This window comes from Lampris incognitus, chromosome 10 (assembly GCF_029633865.1).
Source record: "Lampris incognitus isolate fLamInc1 chromosome 10, fLamInc1.hap2, whole genome shotgun sequence".
NCBI lineage: Eukaryota > Metazoa > Chordata > Actinopteri > Lampriformes > Lampridae > Lampris > Lampris incognitus.
In genome coordinates, this window is record NC_079220.1 from 46,590,765 (window position 1) to 46,611,839 (window position 21,075).

Consider the following 21,075-nt stretch of genomic DNA (forward strand, 5'->3'; position numbering starts at 1 on the left):
GCAAGCTCCAGCAGTAGCACCGTTACACCTTGCTGTCTCTCTTAAATCTAAGATCTTAAATCTTTCCCACTTTTTGTCGCCGTCATCCATAGCACCCCAATACAATCCATAATCTCCTACAGAATATTAACACAATAATAAGGTACACTGTAGGGATGCTTTGTCCTTTATTGCAGATGTGATTATATGTCAGTGCCAATGGCATAGAAAAGTATGTACACAATAAAAATGACAGTAAAAAACAAAACAAAACACAGATACTACAGCTGAGGTCTCAGCAATAGATATTTTACACTTTTACAACAACCCACAAATGATTGTCCACTCAATTTCCCCTCACAGCACAATATCTTATCAAGAAACAACACTTTTAATACTAGGCTACTAATTTATGTCTCTCCTGTCAATGTCCTCTTGACTCTTACCACAGCAGGCTATTCTGATGCTGTCAAACACAGCCATATAAAGGAGAGGATGGATGCACATGTTCAGAGTTGCCAGCCCCTTGGAAACTTGGTAAAGATTGTAGGCCCAACAGACAAAGTCATTGGGATACATTATTTTCAAGTAGAAGTGATAGCTCTGAAAAATGTGGTAAGGCACAAAGGAAATGATATACAGCACAATGACTGAGACGACCATTAGGGCCACCTTATGTTTCTCCAGTGTGGATATGTTCGCATTCTTCCATACCACCCAGATTACCACACAGTATGAAGTGAAAGTCACTAAGAACGGAACAAGACATCCAAACACGGCAAGAAAAATTTTGTAATTGAAGTGGGCTCTTTCAACTCCATGGACACCATTGTCGCAATAGGATACGCACAGAGTCTTGTTCGTAGGGGTCAAAGGGCAAACAGAGGCAAACTTTAACACAGGGCAGCAAATGGCTGCCACCAGGATCCAGATGGCGACACTGAAAGCCTTGGCGTGTGAAGGCCGCAGGTGATTTCGGGTGAAAAAGGGGTATGCAAGGGCCACACATCGGTTCACACTAATCCCCATGATGAAGAAGATGCTCACGTATAAGTTGCAGGTAAAAAGAAACCTCTCCATTTTGCACACAGCATCACTAAATATCCAGTGTTTCTCCAGTCTGTAGTAGACTATCAACAGTGGAAGGGTCAGAATATAAAGGAGGTCACTGATGGCCAAGTTACAGGACAGAACTACACCAGTGTGCCAGTTTCTTCTTTCTTTCTTCACTAATAGCAACAGTGCAAATAAATTACCAGCCAATGCCACAAAGAACTCAATACCATACACTGCGGGTAGCAACACCATTTGCAGTTTTTCACAACTAGATGTGTTATTAAGCATCTTAGTTGATTTCAGCTGACCGTTATCAGGCTGTTTACCCACTGCCTACAGTCCAAAAGTGACTTCTATTAAAACCTGTGAATAGAAATATATTAGCGTTAACTCTGCATAGTGATTTAGTATCAAGCTTTATACCACAGGATACAATCCTAAAAGGTTATAACAACCAACATTTTAATTTCATACATTCTTTTGAGTTAAAATCCATGCCAGGTGTTATCTTTACAAAATAAATTTGGTATTAGTCTTAAAGAGTGAGATTGACTTACACCAAAGTGCCAACTTGCTTTAGCACTGTAGTTAAAAAGATGAGCCTTTGCAAGCGAACCACAGGCGCTGTATTGTAAAATCATGAAGAAATCCGATAGATCCTTTATTGAGAGTCTGATCATCAGACCAAAAAGTGTGGTAGGCTATTGGGGCAAGCTCAAGACAGAATTTGAAGAAGAGAAACTATGCGTCATACTTCCTTTTCCTCAATGGTGGACTGATAAACATGCAATTTCCTTAGTTATCAGGAAGGCTGTTGCAATGCGAAAGTCCTTTTACCATATTTTATTATATTAACATGAAGCATCTAGTAAGAAAGTGGGCCACCCTAAATCAATTCTTGGAATGCATTCATACAAATCCTGAAGTGTAGTGTGGGATACCGTACTATTGTTAAAAAAAACACATACATACCTCATCGTAGGAAAATGGGTGAACGATGACTCATCAGAGCACCTTACTTTTTGCCATTGCTCAGGGGTCCATGTTTTGTTTCTTACACCAGGTTGTATAACTTTGCACAGCGGCCTTGGATATAAGTGGTCTCCAAATAGCAATTCTGTCAAACTCCTAAAGCGTGTGGTAATTGATGCTGCATAGTTTAGCAATCACCCTATTGTCTCTGTATCCCCATCATGGGCTTTGATTTGCAACCACCTTTTCCCTTCACAAATTAACCAATTCTGCAGTTGTTGTGACTGATGTACCTGCAATTTAGCCATCAGCTACTTGGCCTCTTTGGAATTCTGTTGTCTCAATGCTGCTTTGAAAACTCACATATCAGAGTACAGACTACTTTTGATAGCTAACACATAGTACCAGCTGGCATTCAAGTATATATGACTACAGTTTAGCTATCTTTTTTTGTGTTTTAAATGTGATTTAGTTACTTGAAAGTCCATTTTTATTTCAGCTACTTTGTCCACCTCCTGTACCCATGCACATATAGGATGAGAACTGCTAAATGGCATAAACCATGTTCTCCAAGTAATTTATCTGTTAAACAATATTTTATTGTTTATTCACATAATATAAAAAAGTAGCACTCCGCCTCTTGCGATTTTAAGCAATAAACATTTCTCCACAAACGACCATAATTCTGTCCTTGGCCGTCTTTACAGGCTGTGGGATGGCGCATGCTGCCATCTAGTGTTCTGTCCTGGCAGTGCACGCAAGTCATGGTCCAGAAAGGCAGCAGAGTTCAGCTTTTGCCCTTTCGCTGCTTGAAGCCTCGTTTCGCCCCGGGACCCTTTTTGAAGCCAGGTTTGCCTGTCTGACCCTTAGATTTGAATCCTCTTTCTGTGTTTTTCTTTCCACCAAAGGTACGGCTCCCTGCAAACTTTTTCTTCCCTCCAAAATTCTTTTCCCTGTCACCTGGTTTCCTTCCTCCAAGTCTCTTGCCCCCTGGCCCGATTTTCTTCCCAAATGGTTTCTCCCCATCCCCACGTTTCTTCCCCTCTTTTCTTTTTTGATTTCTAGCCATTTCTCTGTGTTGTCCCCTCGGACTGTGTCCCTGGGATAATTTAGCACTTCTGTCTTGACCCAAGGACTTTTTCCTCTTCTTGAAGGGTCCTGGGGATTTTCCTGGGCCCCTCGCCTTCTTGGCAACAGGGAACATATCTAGGAAAAAGCAAAAAGAAAACAAAAAACATCTGCAAACGTTTGTCACCGGATGCAAAACACAAATCCCAATATTACACAGCTTGCTTGTGTTTTGTTTAATCATATCAACATTACCTGCATCTGGCTCCTTCCCTACAGCTTGCCTGTAGTATTCCACCTCATCCTCAGACTCATTGCAGGCAGCTTGTTCTTCCTGCATTCCTGGATCCTCGATTTCATTGTCTTTTTCAGCCTCTTCACGCTTCCTCTTAATGCCCTCCAAGCTCTTGGTCCTGATTAAGAGAAAACCATAAAAGCATTTGGTGAAAAGACAAAACAAAACAAACAGCTATAGCAGGAGCGGCACAATTTACAGAGTGCACACATACTTGTGATCTTCCTGTTTCTGTTTCTTTTGGACGATGTTCTGCTCTTGCTTCTTCCGGCGCTCTTCTTTTTCTTTCAGCTGGGCCTCTTTTCTGGCCAGTATCGCCTGAATTTCTTCCTCTGTCTTGGAAACTACGAACAAATTGTACAGCAAAACCCATCAATGCACCGTTTCTACAAAATCCACATGAACTATCTTTAGCATCCAGATGTGATCAGTAAGCGTTTACTTTATGAGATAAATCACAGAGGTCATACTAGACTTGTCATCATGGTCATCTGAAATGTAAAAAAAACAAAAAAAACTTGGCAGACTTACCAACAGCGTGATAAAGAACATTGCCCTCTCCTATGCCTTCCTGTATTTTCACCAACTGAAGAGTCATGCGAGGACCAATCTGAGTGTGACAAACCACAAAAATTCAGCAACCATCTTCCATCACACACATGCAGACCTGCATGGTACATTGCTTGAGCATATTTACCTCTGTCATTCGCACAGCACTTTGTTGCGAAGCCATGTTACCTCTGCCAGAGTAAATCTGGGGCAGCTCAGTTATATTGTGTTCTCCATCTTGCTCTGCTTCACTCTCCGACAGATTTGCTCCTCTGAAAGTGATTAGGACAGAACAGAAAACAAGCCGATTTAAATTAACCTGAGGTTCTAAAAAAAGAAAAAAAGAAGCATCATAACATTGTGAACCATTCATTCTAATCCTTGCTGTAACAACCAGTCTTTTAATGACAGCTGTGCCTTTACAAGACTCTTACTTCATCAGCAGTTCACTGATGTCCTCCAGCTTGTTCATATTGGGAAACCTCTCCTGCATGAGCTTCTTGACTCCACGGCTCATGCCCACAGGGACAACTTTCAGGCTACTGCATTGTGAGAAAAAATGGTGATGTGTATGAGACTGAACTATTGATATGAAAAGCATCATGAGGTCTGGACACTTGCAGTAGGGCCCATCAGTGCGTTTACTTTGAACATGCATCACTGAACAGTCAAGTCATAATTTGTCATCATTTGAGCCCAAAATGTTGTCTGATTGTTTAAAGTTATAAGTACTTCCAGCAGCTTTTATCTGTTGTCTCTGGTGATTAACAACTACAAGTGAAGGTACAAAGTTGTAATGTTCCTTGCCATCTACCAAGATTACATTTATAATGTCAATACTAGGAAATGTTAATACTCACTAATGTCGAAATTCTATCTCCTGGGACTCTGGGTTATAATTCAGCAGGACACACCTCTTGATATTATTGAGGTTTACCTGAAAAAACAAAAACCCCATTTTTAAATCTCTTTTTAAGAGACAGGGTAAAAAACTGTATCTTATCCAACAACAGAGGGTACAAGGACTTGGATCAGTAAGCGTTTACTTTTAACAAATCTTCACAGATTCTACTCTCAGAAGACTATACTTTCATCACATTGACAAGTCCTGAACCAATTAATTTCTCAAAATGATAAGTGTTGGCATTTTAGTGACCAAGTACCTTGTGCACATTGATGGAAGGGAACATGTTTTGAAACACGGTGGCCATGAGCTTGACCTGCATGCCATTGGAACCAAAGTTATTAAGAACCAGTAATGGGTGATGCGTGAACTGCTGTTTGTGCATTCTGTGTCTCTTCAGTGAAGAAATCACATCTTTGATGAGGGCATACTGTTGGAGAGCAAAGTCTTTATCAGAAAAACAACACCCAAAAAGAATAACAAAATAATTTTAATGGTTTGGGCACATCAGTGCGTTTACTTTGAAAAGAATCACTTAACAGTCAAACACAAAAATATCATCATTTGAGCCCATCCATCTACAGTAATGAGTGCATGCATTCTTATACATACCTTGATCACTTTGAAATGAAGCGTGGGGCCCTTAGGAAGTCTAACAACCCTCTGAAAGGATAGAAATACATTACTGTAACTGACCTTACACAATCTGACCACAAGGCAACCACTGGAGCCACAGCTAGATTCTACTTAACCCTCCTAATTAGTAGGTTTAAAAAAAAGAAGCAAATTTTATTGTTACTAAACAATATCAATGTGTTACTTTGATAAAGCATTGTTGGCATACATAACTCTGAGTTAATGAGCAGATGACATGTAACATTAGGTGTTCTGATAATATTTTATTTGCTACTGATCTTCTTATTGTTATTGATAACTGCAGACAGGAACAGTCAAAATGTAGTACAAATGAAATCACTTAATACTTGTAACTGAATGTTCATGGAACTAAGAGTCAGTAAATGTCCTTTAAGACCATAGAGCTATTAAGCAAATTTAGCTTGTGTAATAATTTGTCATTAGCAAACATGTGTGAAGTCATCAATAGAATACTTCATCTGTCACCAATACAGGATATCATAGTAACTTGTTTGCCATTGGTCTTCTGTACGACTGATCTCACCATATTTACACTACTGGGTGTCTTGCTGAAAATTACAAAGTGTGTCACTCCCAATGGTCCTGCTATCGTCACAAAGTCTTTCAGCACATTCTTTTTCCGCATCTGAAAAAAAGATATGCAGTATACAACCACAAAACCCATATATGACTACCATGCAAAAATGTAAAATTTGGGATTGTTGTACACAGATTGTGCGATTGCATAAGATTAGCGTTTCATAAAATGATCTCAGGTGCACCTTGAATTTTCACCACTCCTACTACCACCATGCCAAAAAGCTTCCATTGGTGACTCGTTCTAACATAATGACCTTTTAATCAAACGTTTTATGAAAACATGTTGGCCAGTGTCAAAATCCTCGGAGTTTGCAGACCCTGTATGGCCCATTTACAAGACATTGATGAGTTAGCATGTCTTAGATTTTAGCTGTAATAAGCACTAGTCAGTGTTGTGCAGCGAGAAAACAGGCAGACCTTCAGGGACTCCGCAGTGTAGGGCTCCATGACTCGCCGCATGTCCAGCAACAGTTGGCCGACATTTTTCCCGATTTGACCCCGATGAAATACGAAGGAGTGCGGGACAGCCCCGAAGGTCTCCTCTGCCAGATGGTTGGCAGTTACTCGCGATTTCTTTTGGTTCTTGGTCTGAAAGAACGAAACCTTCCGATTAGCATGATGAAATCATGACGACATGAAATAATATGCCGGTTATATTCACAAGATTGCTAGGTAAAACTAAGCTATCCCATTAACGTGACGCTAAAGGTAACACGCTGGCGACACGAGTTAGCTAAGCTTTCTTTTAGCTAGCGTTTTACACTTCAACTGTCGATCAAAAGTCAAACGTCTTTGTAGCATTAACCCCTAAAAATTACGACATGCGACATATCACACGTATGTATAGATTACAATCATCGATAATATACATGATAATGGTCAGCTAGCCATGTCTGACGAGCTCAGGTGACTTTTCTAGCTTACCTTTGTTTTCCCCATTACTTGACAAGAAGTAGAGCCAAAGCTATTCAAAATATTTACTCGTTACACTTTAATATACCACCATTGCTATAATTGTTGCAATGATGAGTACTCTGAAATCAACTGTTCACCATTACTCGTACTCAGCGCTGCGGTGCGCTGCGAAGAACTCGTGAAGAATCTCCACATGGCAGTTCAGCCACAGTGTCACACACTAATACGTCCGTGCTTTACACGCGTCTGTACATAAGGTTCCTAGCAAGAGAAGCCTTGCCTGGTGACGGTTGGGTGACGATGACTCCGATTCTCCACAAAGCACGCCCAAAGACTACCAGCCTCCAAATGAGAGAGGATAACTCCTTCAATGACAGAATGACGGGGAAATTATATTTCGTTTCATTTCATGTACGCAAGTGCATCAAGTGAAATGACTAATAAATGTTCCTGATTCCTGATAATAACACATGCACGAGTCAGAAACTAGAGGTACAGGTAAATAGCTAGATCTGGCCAGGGTGGATGATACACTAATGAGCTTTAAAAGCTTACCTCAGTCCATGGGCATTGACCTCAATTTCTATTCTATTCTATTCTATTCTATTCTATTCTATTCTATTCTAGTTAGTATGGGTTTTTATAATATTAATAGGTTAATCAAGGATCTCATGTGGTTTTCTAGTGCTTATCTTTGAGAAAACAAAATCAACAAAAATTTGACTTGACGAACCCCAGCCTGAGAATATACTGTATATCACTCAGAATGGGTATCCCAGCTGAACAAAGTAATAAGAGATGACTAAAACACTACATGTGTCATTTTCACTGTGATAACGGTGAGTAAATATGCAAGTCAAGCCACAGTCCATTCTTTTTCCACCACAGCTTACATGAGACAGTTACCTAATTTGTCCATTCTATTCTATTCTATTCTTTATATACTTAAGCTGACCTTTAACTGTATGGGAGGAAACCTGTTTCAAGATAGCATGTTAATGGTGGAGGGAGGAGACATCGCAGGATGCCTGCATTGAGGGCTGAAACAGAATAGGCTTTGGGAGGCGGTGTCATTAGGCTAGTTTGTAATTATGTGTCTCCTTCTTTAAGGATCCTGTGGCCGAAATCAAATCAGCGGGTGGTCTAGTCGCTCTAAGAACTTGCGTGTCCGCTCACAGAACCTTTTTATGTCTTCTTGAGATTTCTCTTTGTCCTCGGTTTTTTTCCCAACCTTTAATTTGGAACAAGGAGGTCACTCTTCTGACCCTCGGTGATCTTTGATCATGTGATTCTTAGTGTCATCTCTCCATACCCTAGTCCAAGAGATCATCAGTTCCACTCAAGGAGGGGAAGAAGAGGTGCAAAAACCCATCAGCTACCAGCCTATGCTGAGGTGAGTTATGAGACTGGTCTCATGCTACAATGGTAGAATCCACTGTTAATAAAGTTAGCATTTTGTGTTTCTTACACAAGTCAGGAAAATGTCAATATAAGTCTGGCCACAAGGGCCACAACTGGCCAAATTAATGCATGTTGTACGCAGTTCAGATAATGGATGTATATATATTGTTACTATGATTGTGACTATAGCATCTCTCTATGTCATGCTTCCCCCTCAGCAACTGGTATTGACTTGCCTGCAAACATTGGCTCAGTTTCCATGCTACGTTGCATGCTAGATTCAGGTAATATGCGGTTTAATGTATGGATATGTATGGTATTGGTACCAGTTGCATTGCACTGAGGAAATTATATGGGAGATTTTTGTGTGAGCTTCCACTCTTTGGTATTAATGGTATTTATGGTGTTGACCATGGTTGTTTTGATGGGATTTGGAACTCATCCTGAAAGGATTCTGTTGACCATGGGATGGAGGTGTGTTGATTCTGGCTGGTTTGTGTTGACCGTTGTCCTTCAGTGTTGACCTGCTAATAAATTCCAGCTAGGAGGGGACACTCTGAATATGTTTGTTTTCACCTTGCAAGGGAGCATCTAGGGAACATTCCCAACTCAAAGGACATTATAGTCTCTTTCTTGACTATTATTGGTTGAAATATGAGTAAACATAACAGAGTGACAGCCAAGTTGGTGAATGATGACATTTCAGTTAAAGGTTATCAAGTGTTATGTGCTGTTACTGCTGAGGGAAATTCTAATGTTATTATCTTCTCCATTACCAGAGGTGTCTTCAGACATTTAACAGATACATGGAGAGGTTGCTGACAATCAGTATAACTCTTTTCCTCATGCTCTGGCTTGGCATACCGGAGGCTGGGGGACATAAGGAGGAAGCCCATGGGCGCAACCCTCAGAAAAGCTCATCTCACTCGTCAGAGGGAAAAGAGGGTCGCTGCTCGTACACTTTCATTGTTCCACAGCAAAAACTGAAGGGGGCGCTGTGTGTGAGTACAGCGTCAGCTGCTGCCAACCAAACCGAGGTGGCGGCCTTGCGGGCCGAGCTTAGCCGGCAGCAGGAACAGCTGGAGAAGCTGCAGGGGCTGCTGGAGCAGGAAGGTGCCCTTGCCATGGAGGTGAGGGCCCTACGCAAAGAGAGTAACAGCATGAATGGTCGCATCGCCCAGCTCTATAACCAGCTACTGCATGAGGTCATCAGCAAAAAGGACCAGGCTTTGGAGCAACAGAGAGTCGAGAACCTCCTCCTAAACGCAACCACACAGGTGAGCAGAGAGCTCTACGGGTCTTTTCCTATGGTGGTTTCGTACAGCAAAGCAAACCCCAGAAAAACTTGCCAACATCTTATCATAATCATTATCCTTTTAACGCTTATGTCTGTTGTTGTTGGCGGAACATCTCAGGCACTGCAGGTGTCCAGTAATTACAGAGCGCTGGAGAAGAAGTACGGAGCCCTCACCTCTATGATGACCTCCCAGAACCAGTTTATTGCCCGTCTGGAGAAGCAATGCCAGTGCAAGAACACCACCCCTTCATTACTGGTGCTGAACATAAATATGGTTTGCATCGTTCCAGTTTCGTATGGGGATTTCAGCCAGGAACTAAGCCAGAAACTTGTGCTTGTTTGTGTGTGTGTGTGTGTGTGTGTGTGTGTGTGTGTGTGTGTGTGTGTGTGTGTGTGTGTGTGTGTGTGTGTGTGTGTGTGTGTGCACGCGCGCATGTGTGTTTTGACTAGGTGACTACTGAACCACCAAAAGGCCAGTCTAATGTGCATCGTAATTACAGCTCTGAGGCCAACGAAATGACCAACGATGTTCAAAGGGACCAGAGTGCATCTCCTCCACGGCAGGAAAAACAAATGGAAGTCAGTGCTCAACCCTCCGTCACAGCCAGCACTCCGACTGACCTTCCTTTCATTAGCTTTCCTGTCACAAAGACCCCAGGTATCCTACCGTAAAACATGTACAGTAATGTAATTGCAGGGATTACAACGTTGCATATGTAAAACATTATGTAAAAACAATGGCATGTGATTCCTTTTTTCATCGTCATAGGTTTTGTTTTTTTACATGCCTCATTGAGATTGTAACGACCATGAATGACTAGACTCGCTAGCCCCTAGCTAACGGGTTGGACTCTTTGGTTAACGTAGTCGCCCGTGGTGTGGGAGACCCGGGTTTGCGTTCGCGTCCCGGCTGTGGTGGTTCCCAGCTGCCCCCCCCCCCGAGGTCGCTACAATGTTATATTTATGACCCCCCCTCAACACAACCTCAGCCTACAGCAGGATTTTAAGCCCACTAGATATGAATTTCAACAAATCCCAAAGGGATGTTTTGCCAATCCCATGAAAATATATTCCTTAGTTAAACCCAAAAAGCCATAATTTGATTTTAGAAACTGCACATAGTGTCATGAGTGTTATTTAACTGTCCAGATAAGCAGCAGAAGCCAAGGGAGTCAATGGCCTTCTGGCAGCAATGCTATCTCTCTGGGAATTTCTAAACAATGTCCAAAACTGATGGCGGCTCCTATCAGACCAGAGAAGGAACTCTCATAATCGAGTACACACACACACACACACACACACACACACACACACACACACACACACACACACACACACACACACACACACACACACACACACACACACATGCACACACACACATGCACACACACGGAGTGTTTGGAATGTGTAAAATTACAAAGGAGAGTATTTTAGACATGGCCCTGCCAAGTAGCCGGCAAAACCAGTGACTCCAAATTGGTTACTCGCTGTGTTCAAGTGTTTTTCCACATACATTGGCTCCGTGCGAGCTGAAAGTTCAAACATGAGTTTTGAGAGGCAACTTTTATCCCCTATCAGCATGATGTATGGGAGGCCTCCCTCTATGTGTGCAATCTCCTTGCACGAGTCTATGCTACTTTTCCCCCATGCAACATCTTATCAGCATGACACGAGACACAGAACATGTGTTTGGAGAGAGTTCTCCATCCCCAAACTGATATGCTGGAGCAGACATGTATTAGCGAGCTTATTGAAGTTTCAGCAAACAACATTACAGAGACCTCACTCTTGTGGACCTCTGGTTTCATACAGGGGTAGGACCTGGGCGAACCCCTCCCTCCAAAGACCCCCTCCATCCTCCCACAATGCTACAGTTTGCAATAAACAATTTGTAATATCTATTTGTCATTTAAATTGTAACTGTAATTGAACTAGTTAAATCCTGTGGTGTCCTTTAAGTTACAATCTTGAAGATCAGAGTTTTAGTTTAACGTAGCGATATAGTGGTGATTGCATTGGTGCTTAACCACTCCAATTCCCAGAGATCTATTTGAACTGGAACAGAGTCGCCGATGCTTTCGTGCAAGCACCTTCCCCATCACAGAACAAAGGAGAAAAAAATATGGTTGAACCAGAGTTTTAGCTTGTTATGTTGTCTCCCCGCCTGCTACCCAAAGACTGCTGGGATAGGCTCCAGCATCCCTGCGACCCTGAGAGCAGGAGAAGCAGTTTGGATAATGGATGGATGTCACAATAGCTGTCAGTAAAGATCTTCTACGGGGCGTCCGGGTAAAGTACCGGTCTATTCCATTGCCTACTAACACGAGGATCGCCGGTTCGAATCCCCGTGTTACCGCCAGCTTGGTCGGGCGTCCGTACAGATGCAATCGACTCTGTGCATAACTGTAGTACAACGACTTCCGGTTTCTTCTGGAGTGGTCATACCAGTTTGTTGGTGTGTGCTATTGACAATGGCATATTTTTCGCGATGCCTGCGAGATTTACCATGGATAAATGTCAACGACATGCACAGAATTGTAGACAAACTTTCACCTGTTCCTACCAGCAAACGGGTGAAAAGTTTCAAGTTGTACCATAACAGATGTGTAGGGCCTCTACAGATGCTGATAGAGCTGGCAAACACTGTGGCAGTGTGACTTCGGTTAGAGAATAATGGAGGCAGAGCTTCAGTTTGAGGCTATTTGAATGTGGAATGTGGCTGAATGTGGTTGTCTACAGGGAAATAAAATACAACATCTATATTAATGAACAATAATATCACACGAGCGATCATAATCCACATGCACACACATAAACATAACACAACACATGCGTCGACGTAAGGTACGGCGGCGGACGGAACATAGCTAACGCCCGACTAAGCTAACCAGCATGGCATAGCTAACAGCGTCTCACTAGCAGAGAGAAACAGCAGCAACAGAAAACGGATTTATATAAACATATTTCCAAAGTAAGTTGCAGTGAATGAAACAGGCACAAATGAAGACATACATAATCTATTTACATCTGTCATTGACACACAATTTCCTCGAAATGGAAAAGGCAAACTGTTGCTCACTAGCAGACAGACAGACTGAGAAAAGCTGGTTAGAACCGGTTGGAAATCCCCTGGTCAGAACCGGAGAGTCGCTGCATCTCTTAAAGGGCCAGTAACCTTACCAGTAAACTCAAGTGTGTGCCCAATACCAGTAATACTAGCAGAAGCCAAACTAAACTCCTCTTCTTAACAAGGGCTTTCCTACACAGCCAAAAGTCTACTTAGACCTTTTGAATGAAACAGGAAAGCCTCTCAGGGGTCCTCTGTATCCAGGAGACTCGGGAGCTGCACCAACCAGGTCACAGGGCGCAGGTAAGTTCTGTCCTTCACCTGCGCCCGTCAGCTCCAGGGTACATCTGCGTAACCTTCCCAACAGGCCAGAGTGTGCGAGGAAGCTGCAGGTCAACGATGAGGGCCACCTGGCCGACTTACAGTTCCTTACCATCCTTCCTCCACTTCTGCCTCTCTTGCAGACCCGGTAAGTAGTGGTGAATGAAGGTGGACCAAAAATGGTCAGCCAGTACTTGACTGTGTCTCCAGTGACATTTCCTAAGGAGGTCACTGGAGTCGACGACCACTTGAAGTAGTCAGCTGCTTCACAAGGCTGATCTTTGGTCTGGGTGTCAGCCGCCCCATGAAGGGACCTGACTGTTGCTTGGACAAACTCTTTCCATGAAGAGAAGTCTTCCATGGCAGTGAGCTGAGGACCGGGAGAGATGGTTAGATTACAGATTATGGCAGACTTCTTCAGTTTGCTGGGGTGAGCAGAGGGCATAGTAGGCCACTGATCTTCAGGTGAGTAGAGGAACTCTGGACCTTGTGCCATCTGTCGAGCAGACTTTGAGGTCAGATTGGGTCATCCCAACCAACCTCCTCCTTCTAAAGGTCTTGTATGAGAACCTTAGCCCTCGTGGTGAATGGTACGATGTACCCAAGGGGGTTGCACTGGCAGGCAAGTACTTGGTAGAGGTTCATCGTGGTGGATGCTGAGGTCTCCACAGGGCAATGCTTATAGCCCAGGGAGTCACAGAGGCAGTTCCAGTGTAGACCCAAGGTAGGCTCCTGAAGGTCGCTACTGCTCTTGGAGAGCCACAGTTCGCTGCTTTCAGAGCGGGCCTCAGATGGGTGGTGCTCAATGACCATGAGCACATTGCTTGCCCACTGGAGGACCTCAAACCCTCTGGGCTGTAGGTGCTGGCAGAGTTCATCGACGAGACGCTTGGCCTCTTCAGCAGAATGTGTCCTATGCAAACAGTTGTTGACATAGAAGGACTGCTTGACTGTCTCTGTCAAGATGGGATTGCCCTCTGTGTGGTTTTGGATGTGTTGCTGGAAGGCATAAATGGTGCTGATGAATGAAGAAAATGAGAGAGAGAGAAGATTGGATGACGTGGGGATAGTGAATCAGGAAGTGCGGTGGATTAGCAAGGAGGAAGTGAAGGCAGCTATGAAGAGGATGAAGAATGGAAAGGCAGTTGGCCCTGATGACATACCTGTGGAGGCATGGAGATGTTTAGGAGAGATGGCAGTGGAGTTTTTAACTAGGTTGTTTAACACAATCTTGGAAAGCGAAAGGATGCCTGAGCAGTGAAGAGGAAGCATACTGATTCAAGATTCAAGATTCGAGAGTTTTATTTGTCACATACACACAAGTACAAGTCCCAAGTGCAGTGAAATGAAAAAAGGTACGAGCTCCGAAATGTGCAAACAACAAAGTACAACAGGTACACACGCATTGCAATATACAATTTACAAGCAACAGTTAAGAACTCTCTGTAAAAAGAAAACAGACAGCACAATATGTACAGTAAAGCACTTAAAAATAGAAATCTGAAGTATATGTACTGAAATATGAGGTATGTATGTACATAATATGAGTTATGTGTAGTCGGTTACCTTACTGTGTGTGTGTGTGTGTGTGTGTGTGTGTGTGTGTGTGTGTGTGTGTGTGTGTGTGTGTGTGCGCGCTTGAGCATGAGGGGGGCAGTATGGGTCAGCGAGGGGGCCCCGGTAAGGTCAGAGTTCACAGTCCTGATGGCCTGAGGAAAGAAACTCCATCTCAGTCTCTCTGTATTTGCAGCATGACTGCGGAGGCGCTTGCCTGACTGCAGCAGCTGGAACAGTTCATTGTTGGGGTGGTGAGGGTCCTTCATAATCCTGTAGGCTTTGGTTCAGCACCTCTTGATGTATAAATCCTGCAGAGTGGGGAGTGAGTTACCAATAGTGCGTTCAGCCGAACATACTACCCTATGCAGAGCCTTCCTATCCTGGGCGGAGCTGTTGCCAAACCAGGCAGAGATGCATCCTGTTAGGATGCTCTCCACTGCCCCAGAGTAGAAGGACAGGAGGAACCGATTTTCATTTTACTGGTACCGATTCTAAAGAACAAGGGCGATGAGCAGAACTGTAGCAACTACAGAGGTATGAAGTTAACCAGCCACAGCATGAAGATATGGGAAAGAGTAATAGAAGCTTGGTTAAGAGGAGAGGTGATGATTAGCGAGCAGCAGTATGGTTTCATGCCAGGAAAGAGCACCACAGATGTGACGTTTGCTTTGAGGAAGTTGATGGAGAAGTATAGAGAAGGCCAGAAGGAGTTACATTGTGTCTTTGTGGATTTAGAGAAAGCATACGACAGGGTGCTGACAGAGGAGATGTGGTATTGTATGAGGAAGTCGGGAGTTGCAGAGAAGCATGTAGGGGTGGTGCAGGATATGTACGAGGGCAGTGTGACAATGGTGAGGTGTGCAGTTGGAATGACAGATGGGTTCCAGGTGGAGGTGGGATTACATCAAGGATCGGCTCTGAGCCCTTTGTTGTTTGCAATGGTGATGGACAAGTTGACGTGGACTATGATGTTTGCGGATGACATTGTGATCTGTAGTGAGAGTAGGGTGCAGGTTGGGGAGAGCCTGGAGAGGTGGAGGTATGCACTAGAGAGAAGAGGAATGAAAGTCAGTAGGAGCAAGATGGAATACCTATGCATGAATTAGAGGGAGGACAGTGGAATGGTGAGGATGCAAGGAGTAGAGGTGACGAAGGCATATGAGTTTAAATACTTGAGGTCAACTGTCTAAAGTAACAGGGAGTGCAGGAGAGAGGTGAAGAAGATAATGCAGGCAGGGTGGAGTGGGTGGAGAAGAGTGTCAGGAGTGATTTGCGACAGAAGGGTACCAGCAAGAGTTAAAGGGAAGGTTTACAAGATGGTTGTGAGACCAGCTATGTTATATGGTTTGGAGACAGTGGCACTGGTGAAAAGACAGGAGGCGGAGCTGGAGGTGGCAGAGTTGAAGATGCTAAGATTTTCACTGGGAGTGATGAAGAAGGACAGGATTAGGAATGATTATATTAGAGGGACAGCTCAAGTTGAACGGTTTGGAGACAAAGCAAGAGAGGCAAGATTGAGATGGTTTGGACAAGTGTGGAGGAGAGATGCTGGGTATATTGGGAGAAGGATGCTGAATATGGAGCTGCCAGGGAAGAGGAAAAGAGGAAGGCCAAAGAGGAGGTTTATGGATGTGGGGAGAGAGGACATGCAGATGGCTGGTGTGACAGGGCAAGATGCAGAAGACAGGAAGAGATGGAAACGGATGATCCGCTGTGGCGACCCAAAGCGGGAGCAGCCGAAAGTAGTAGTAGTAGTAGTAGTAGTAGTGAGGAGTTTCACCAGGGGGACGTAGCGCGTGGGAGGATCACGCTATTTCCCCCAGTTCCCCCTCCCCCCCGAACAGGCTCCCCGGCCGACCAGAGGAGGTGCTAGTGCAGCGACCAGGACACATACCCACATCCGGTTTCCCACCCGCAGACACGGCCAATTGTGTTTGTAGGGACGCCTGAGGTAACACGGGGATTCGAACCGACGTGTTGGTAGTCAACGGAATAGACCGCCACGCGACGCGGACACCCTTGATGCCATGTTCTTATGTAGTGTTTGCATTGCTTGTGTGTGTGTTTATCTTGTGTAGTTATATTGAATCCTGGCTACAAACCAAATTTCCTCTAGTCTGACAATACAGATGTGAAGCAGAATTGGAATGAATTGAAGTGAGTTATCATTTCGAACAAAGCATGTAATGGGTCAACGTCTTCCCGCATGGGTGTTTTCACTTCCCCTGTCCTGCTGTAACCCCCAAACATATCTCCTGGCAGTCTTCGTAGATCTCAGTGCGTGTTAATGTTTCAGGGCCCTGGCGCGACTGCAAGCACGTGCTGGATTCGGGCGAGACCACCAGCGGGATCTATCTGCTCCGCCCACAGAGCGCCAACCGACTCCTCCAGGCCTGGTGTGAGCAGAGCCGGGCCCAGGGAGGCTGGACTGTCATCCAGAGGAGACAAGACGGGTCCGTCAACTTCTTCAGGACCTGGGAACAGTACAAGGTGGTTCCGTTAGAACCTGCAGACACACTGCTGTCTCACGGCAGCACGGTTTTGGATTACACACATGATATAGAGAATACACAACACACATGAGTAATGTGGGCATAAATATACATATCGACATAGCTGTACATGTAAACATACAGTGAATTTGATTATGATAAGCAGCATGAATATATAAATGTAAATACATAACTAGTTCATATAAATATTGTAACTTAGTGTAACGTGCATGGATAAGTAGACACGTTGGTCACTGGCAGATGGGTTGGACCCTTTAATCGAGCGGTTAGCGATGTTTGCCGCGGAGCAGGAGGTATGGGTTCGCGTTCCGGCCGCGGCAGTTCCTGTGGTTGTCCCCACGAATTCGCTACATTATTATATGAATATACATAACCTAATATAAGTATTGATTATGTTATTATATAATATTATACTCAATATGTCTACTGTATACATGAAATGTTGGATATAAGATTGGGTATCCAAGCAAAGTGTAATGGAGTGTACATGAGCTGATACTAGATGTTCAGTCATCCTGTCCAGATGATGCAATTCCAGATATTACATCATTTTTTTTCAACGTTATAAAAGTGGATGACTGCAGTTAAATAAAAATAAGTAAACGACAGAGAATAAAATAACACAAAAAAATGATTGCCAGCCAGCTAAACTTATTGTGGTGCTCCCCTGCTGTAGCAAGGCTTCGGGAACCTGGACGGAGAATACTGGCTTGGCCTGGAGCATCTCTACTGGCTGACCAAACAGGCCCCCTACAAGCTGCGCGTGGCTCTGGAGGACTGGCATGGCCGGCAGGTGTTTGCTGAGTACGACAGCTTCCAGCTAGAACCAGAGAGCGACTGGTACCGTCTACGGCTGGGGGAATACCACGGTAATGCTGGGGACTCCCTTTCCTGGCACAACAACAAGGCCTTCACCACCTTGGATCGAGATAAGGATGGCTACTCAGGTCGGGCTGACTTTCTGCTCCTTTGTGCGAGCAAGCCGTTGTTGTTGTGGCCTGCACGGCAAATAATTCCCTTTTCCTTCTCGTTCTCTCATCAGGTAACTGCGCTCATTACCAGAAGGGAGGCTGGTGGTACCACATGTGCGCCCACTCCAACCTAAATGGCGTGTGGTACCGAGGAGGCCATTACCGCAGTCGCTACCAGGATGGGGTCTACTGGGCGGAGTTTCATGGAGGCTCTTACTCTCTGAAGAGAGTCTCTATGATGATCAGACCGGAATAGCAGATTTGGACTACACGATGAGACGGCAACTCGGTGGACATGCCAGAAGGAAAAGTGTTGATAAACTAATATGACTTTAATCTGTTACCGTGTGTATGTGGTGTTAAGGAGACAGTTCAAGAATATGTTTCAGGGCGTCCAGGTAGTGTAGCGGTCTATTGTGTTGCCTACCAACACGGGGATCGCCAGTTCGAATCCCCGTGTTACCTCCGGCTTGGCCGGGCGTCCCTACAGACACAAGGGAAGCCGGATGTGGGTATGTGTCCTGGTCGCTGCACTAGCGCCTCCTCTGGTCAGTCGGGGTGCCTGATCGGGGACTGGGGGGGGGGGGGGATAGCGTGATTCTCCCACGCGTTACTTCCCCCTGGTGAGACTCCTCGCTGTCAGGTGAAAAGAAGTGGCGGGCGACTCCACATGTATCGGAGGAGGCATGTGGTAGTCTGCAGCCCTCCCCGGATCGGCAGAGGGGGGTGGAGCAGCGACCAGGATAGCTCGGAAGAGTGGAGTAGTTGGACACAGGTATAAACATAGGCCGTGTTATAGGTTTGTAACCCCTTGAAAGATCTAATTAATTATTTGTCTGTCTCTGCTGTGATTGGTTGAGCATGAATACTGTCGTCATGCAGAAGAGAGGGAGAGTGATTGCTCGTTGTGGGTTACGGTTAGGGTTAGGGTTAGGGCCTCTCTCTCTCTCTCTCTCTCTCTCTCTCTCTCTCTCTCTCTCTCTCTCTCTCTCTCTCTCTCTCTCTCTCTCTCTCTCTCTCTCTCTCTCTCACACACACACACACTCTCTCAATTCAATTCAATTCAATATGTGCTTTATTGGCATGACATACGTTTGTGTACATATTGCCAAAGCATGTAAAACAACGACAACAACAACACAATACAACAATGATTATAATAATAACAGCAACAACAACAATGATTATGATATTAAACAACAACAGTAGCAATAGGTGCCGTCACCCACTGTCTCTCAGGTTGTGGCAGGAAAATATAAATCTTGCTTTAATGCTCGCCGCTGGCCCCCCTTCCAAGACCACCTGCAGCTCACCTGCGTCGTCCATTTCCTGGTACTCTGGAATCACATGTTCCAGTTCCTTGACAAAAGCCCGGTGCTGTTTTTCAAATTTGTCACATTTAAGGAGGAAGTGCCCCTCTGTCTCCACCTCATCTGTCATGCACTGACCACATGTTCGTTGCTCTTTTGGCAACCACGTCTTTTTGTGTCTCCCCTTTTCAATGGCTAGACTGTGGTCACTGAGCCTGTATTTGGTGAGGATCTGTCGCTGCTTCCTGTCTCTGACAGTTAAGAGGTATTCTTCCAAATCATAGTTTGTTTTTAGGGTCCGATAGACTTCTAGTTTGTTTTGAGTTTTGATTTCAGCGTACCAATGTTTCAAATAATTTTTCTTGCTTTGTTTTATAGCCTGATTTATCGCAATCTTTGTTTGGGATGCAGTGCTGGCCTGAGGTTGGTTGGTCTTAGTATTTGTTACAGGGTTAGTGAGTCTCAGAGCCAGCTGCTACAGGGGACTCTTTTCGGGGTTCAGTTCTTGGGTTTTCAGAGCTTTAAAGTGCAATGTATTTGTTGGGCTTGTATTTAAGTGCATCCAGAAATTTAGAGATCTAACCGGCCTAATTCTGCCCTACATGCGTTGTTTGGTGTTTTCCTTTGTATTTTCAGAATCATTCTACAGAATTCAGCATGTAGGGTCTCTGCTGGATGCATGTCCCATCTAGTGTAGCTGGAAAGACTGAGTGGACCCCATACCTCACTTCCATATAGCGCAATGGGCAGAATTACACTATCAAACAGTTTGCACCAGATGGAGATTGGTATATCAATGGTAAAGAATTTATTTATAATTGCATATAGAGCTCTGTGAGCTTTTTGTTTTAGGTTATTCACTGCCCTACTGAAACTCCCTGATGCTGTAATAATTAGACCAAGGTAAGTATACTGCATCGTATGCTCTAAGGTGATGCTACCTAGAATTTTTGAAGGCTTTTAGGATTTTCTTGTGAAGATCATAGATGATCTCTTTACTCCAATCAGTAATTCCCATCTCATAAGCTGAACGCACTGTCGTCTTCATAGATTCTTGGGATGTACAAAACACTAATGTGTCTTTGTATGGGCAAGATGAGAAGTCGATACTATCTTTGAGATCAGGACAGCATTCGATTTTTAGTCTCAGGTTATGGCTTGTTATCTGAGCAGGAGCTTCTTCTCCAAATTTTCTCAAGGTTTCATTATACAAAATAGTAAGATGAGCAAGTTTCACAACCTGACCCTTTTGAATAACTTCTGTTTTCATATGAACATACACCCCATTGAAAGCTTTACCGATCATTTCCTTCTTTGTAGTTATTTCATCCGCTGCAGCTGTAGTGTCAGGCTGAGGTGCTCGCTTTACTAAGTACTGCTTGCGACAGCAGTCATGAAATTGAGCCTCCTTAGCAAATAAATCAACTCCCTGGATTTTGCACAACAAATCTTCATCACCTAGTTCCATAGCTTTTTGCTCAATATTTTTGTATGCATTTGATTGGAATTTCTGCAAGCTATATCTATTGCCAGAAGCTTGCTTCACTGTGCCACTTTTGCAGAATATGCAATAATTTCCAAACAAAACGGAAGAATCCACATGCTCACGTGTTGGTCTAGTAGCGTATTTTTCTGCTTGACAATTTCTTGCTAAAGCACGG

General features: G+C 44.1%; 3 protein-coding genes across 4 annotated transcripts; 1 reads left to right on the top strand and 2 right to left on the bottom strand.

Annotated features, from left to right (window-relative positions):
• Positions 1 to 165: 165 nt before the first annotated feature.
• On the bottom strand, positions 166 to 1,366 carry p2ry11 (purinergic receptor P2Y11). Its single transcript, XM_056287911.1, has one exon. The coding sequence runs from the start codon at positions 1,321 to 1,323 to the stop codon at positions 385 to 387; it is 939 nt and encodes a 312-aa protein (XP_056143886.1). The 5' UTR covers positions 1,324 to 1,366; the 3' UTR covers positions 166 to 384.
• A 405-nt stretch (positions 1,367 to 1,771) lies between these two features.
• ppan (peter pan homolog) lies at positions 1,772 to 7,159 on the bottom strand. 2 transcript variants are annotated; one of them, XM_056287910.1, is made up of 12 exons: positions 6,984 to 7,159; positions 6,477 to 6,647; positions 6,004 to 6,105; positions 5,436 to 5,486; positions 5,083 to 5,139; positions 4,780 to 4,856; positions 4,354 to 4,461; positions 4,068 to 4,191; positions 3,902 to 3,980; positions 3,585 to 3,714; positions 3,331 to 3,488; positions 1,772 to 3,213 (listed from the first exon to the last, which is right to left on the bottom strand). In XM_056287910.1, the coding sequence occupies exons 1-12, from the start codon at positions 6,996 to 6,998 to the stop codon at positions 2,795 to 2,797; spliced, it is 1,491 nt and encodes a 496-aa protein (XP_056143885.1). In that variant the 5' UTR covers positions 6,999 to 7,159; the 3' UTR covers positions 1,772 to 2,794. The 2 variants fall into 2 exon arrangements, with proteins under 2 accessions (XP_056143885.1, XP_056143884.1); XM_056287909.1 differs by having other exon boundaries at positions 1,773 to 3,213; positions 5,083 to 5,253.
• Positions 7,160 to 9,181: 2,022 nt separating this feature from the next.
• On the top strand, positions 9,182 to 18,360 carry angptl6 (angiopoietin-like 6). Its single transcript, XM_056288275.1, has 6 exons — positions 9,182 to 9,652; positions 9,791 to 9,928; positions 10,123 to 10,330; positions 16,917 to 17,110; positions 17,810 to 18,080; positions 18,176 to 18,360. The coding sequence occupies exons 1-6, from the start codon at positions 9,182 to 9,184 to the stop codon at positions 18,358 to 18,360; spliced, it is 1,467 nt and encodes a 488-aa protein (XP_056144250.1).
• The last annotated feature ends 2,715 nt before the right edge of the window (positions 18,361 to 21,075 follow it).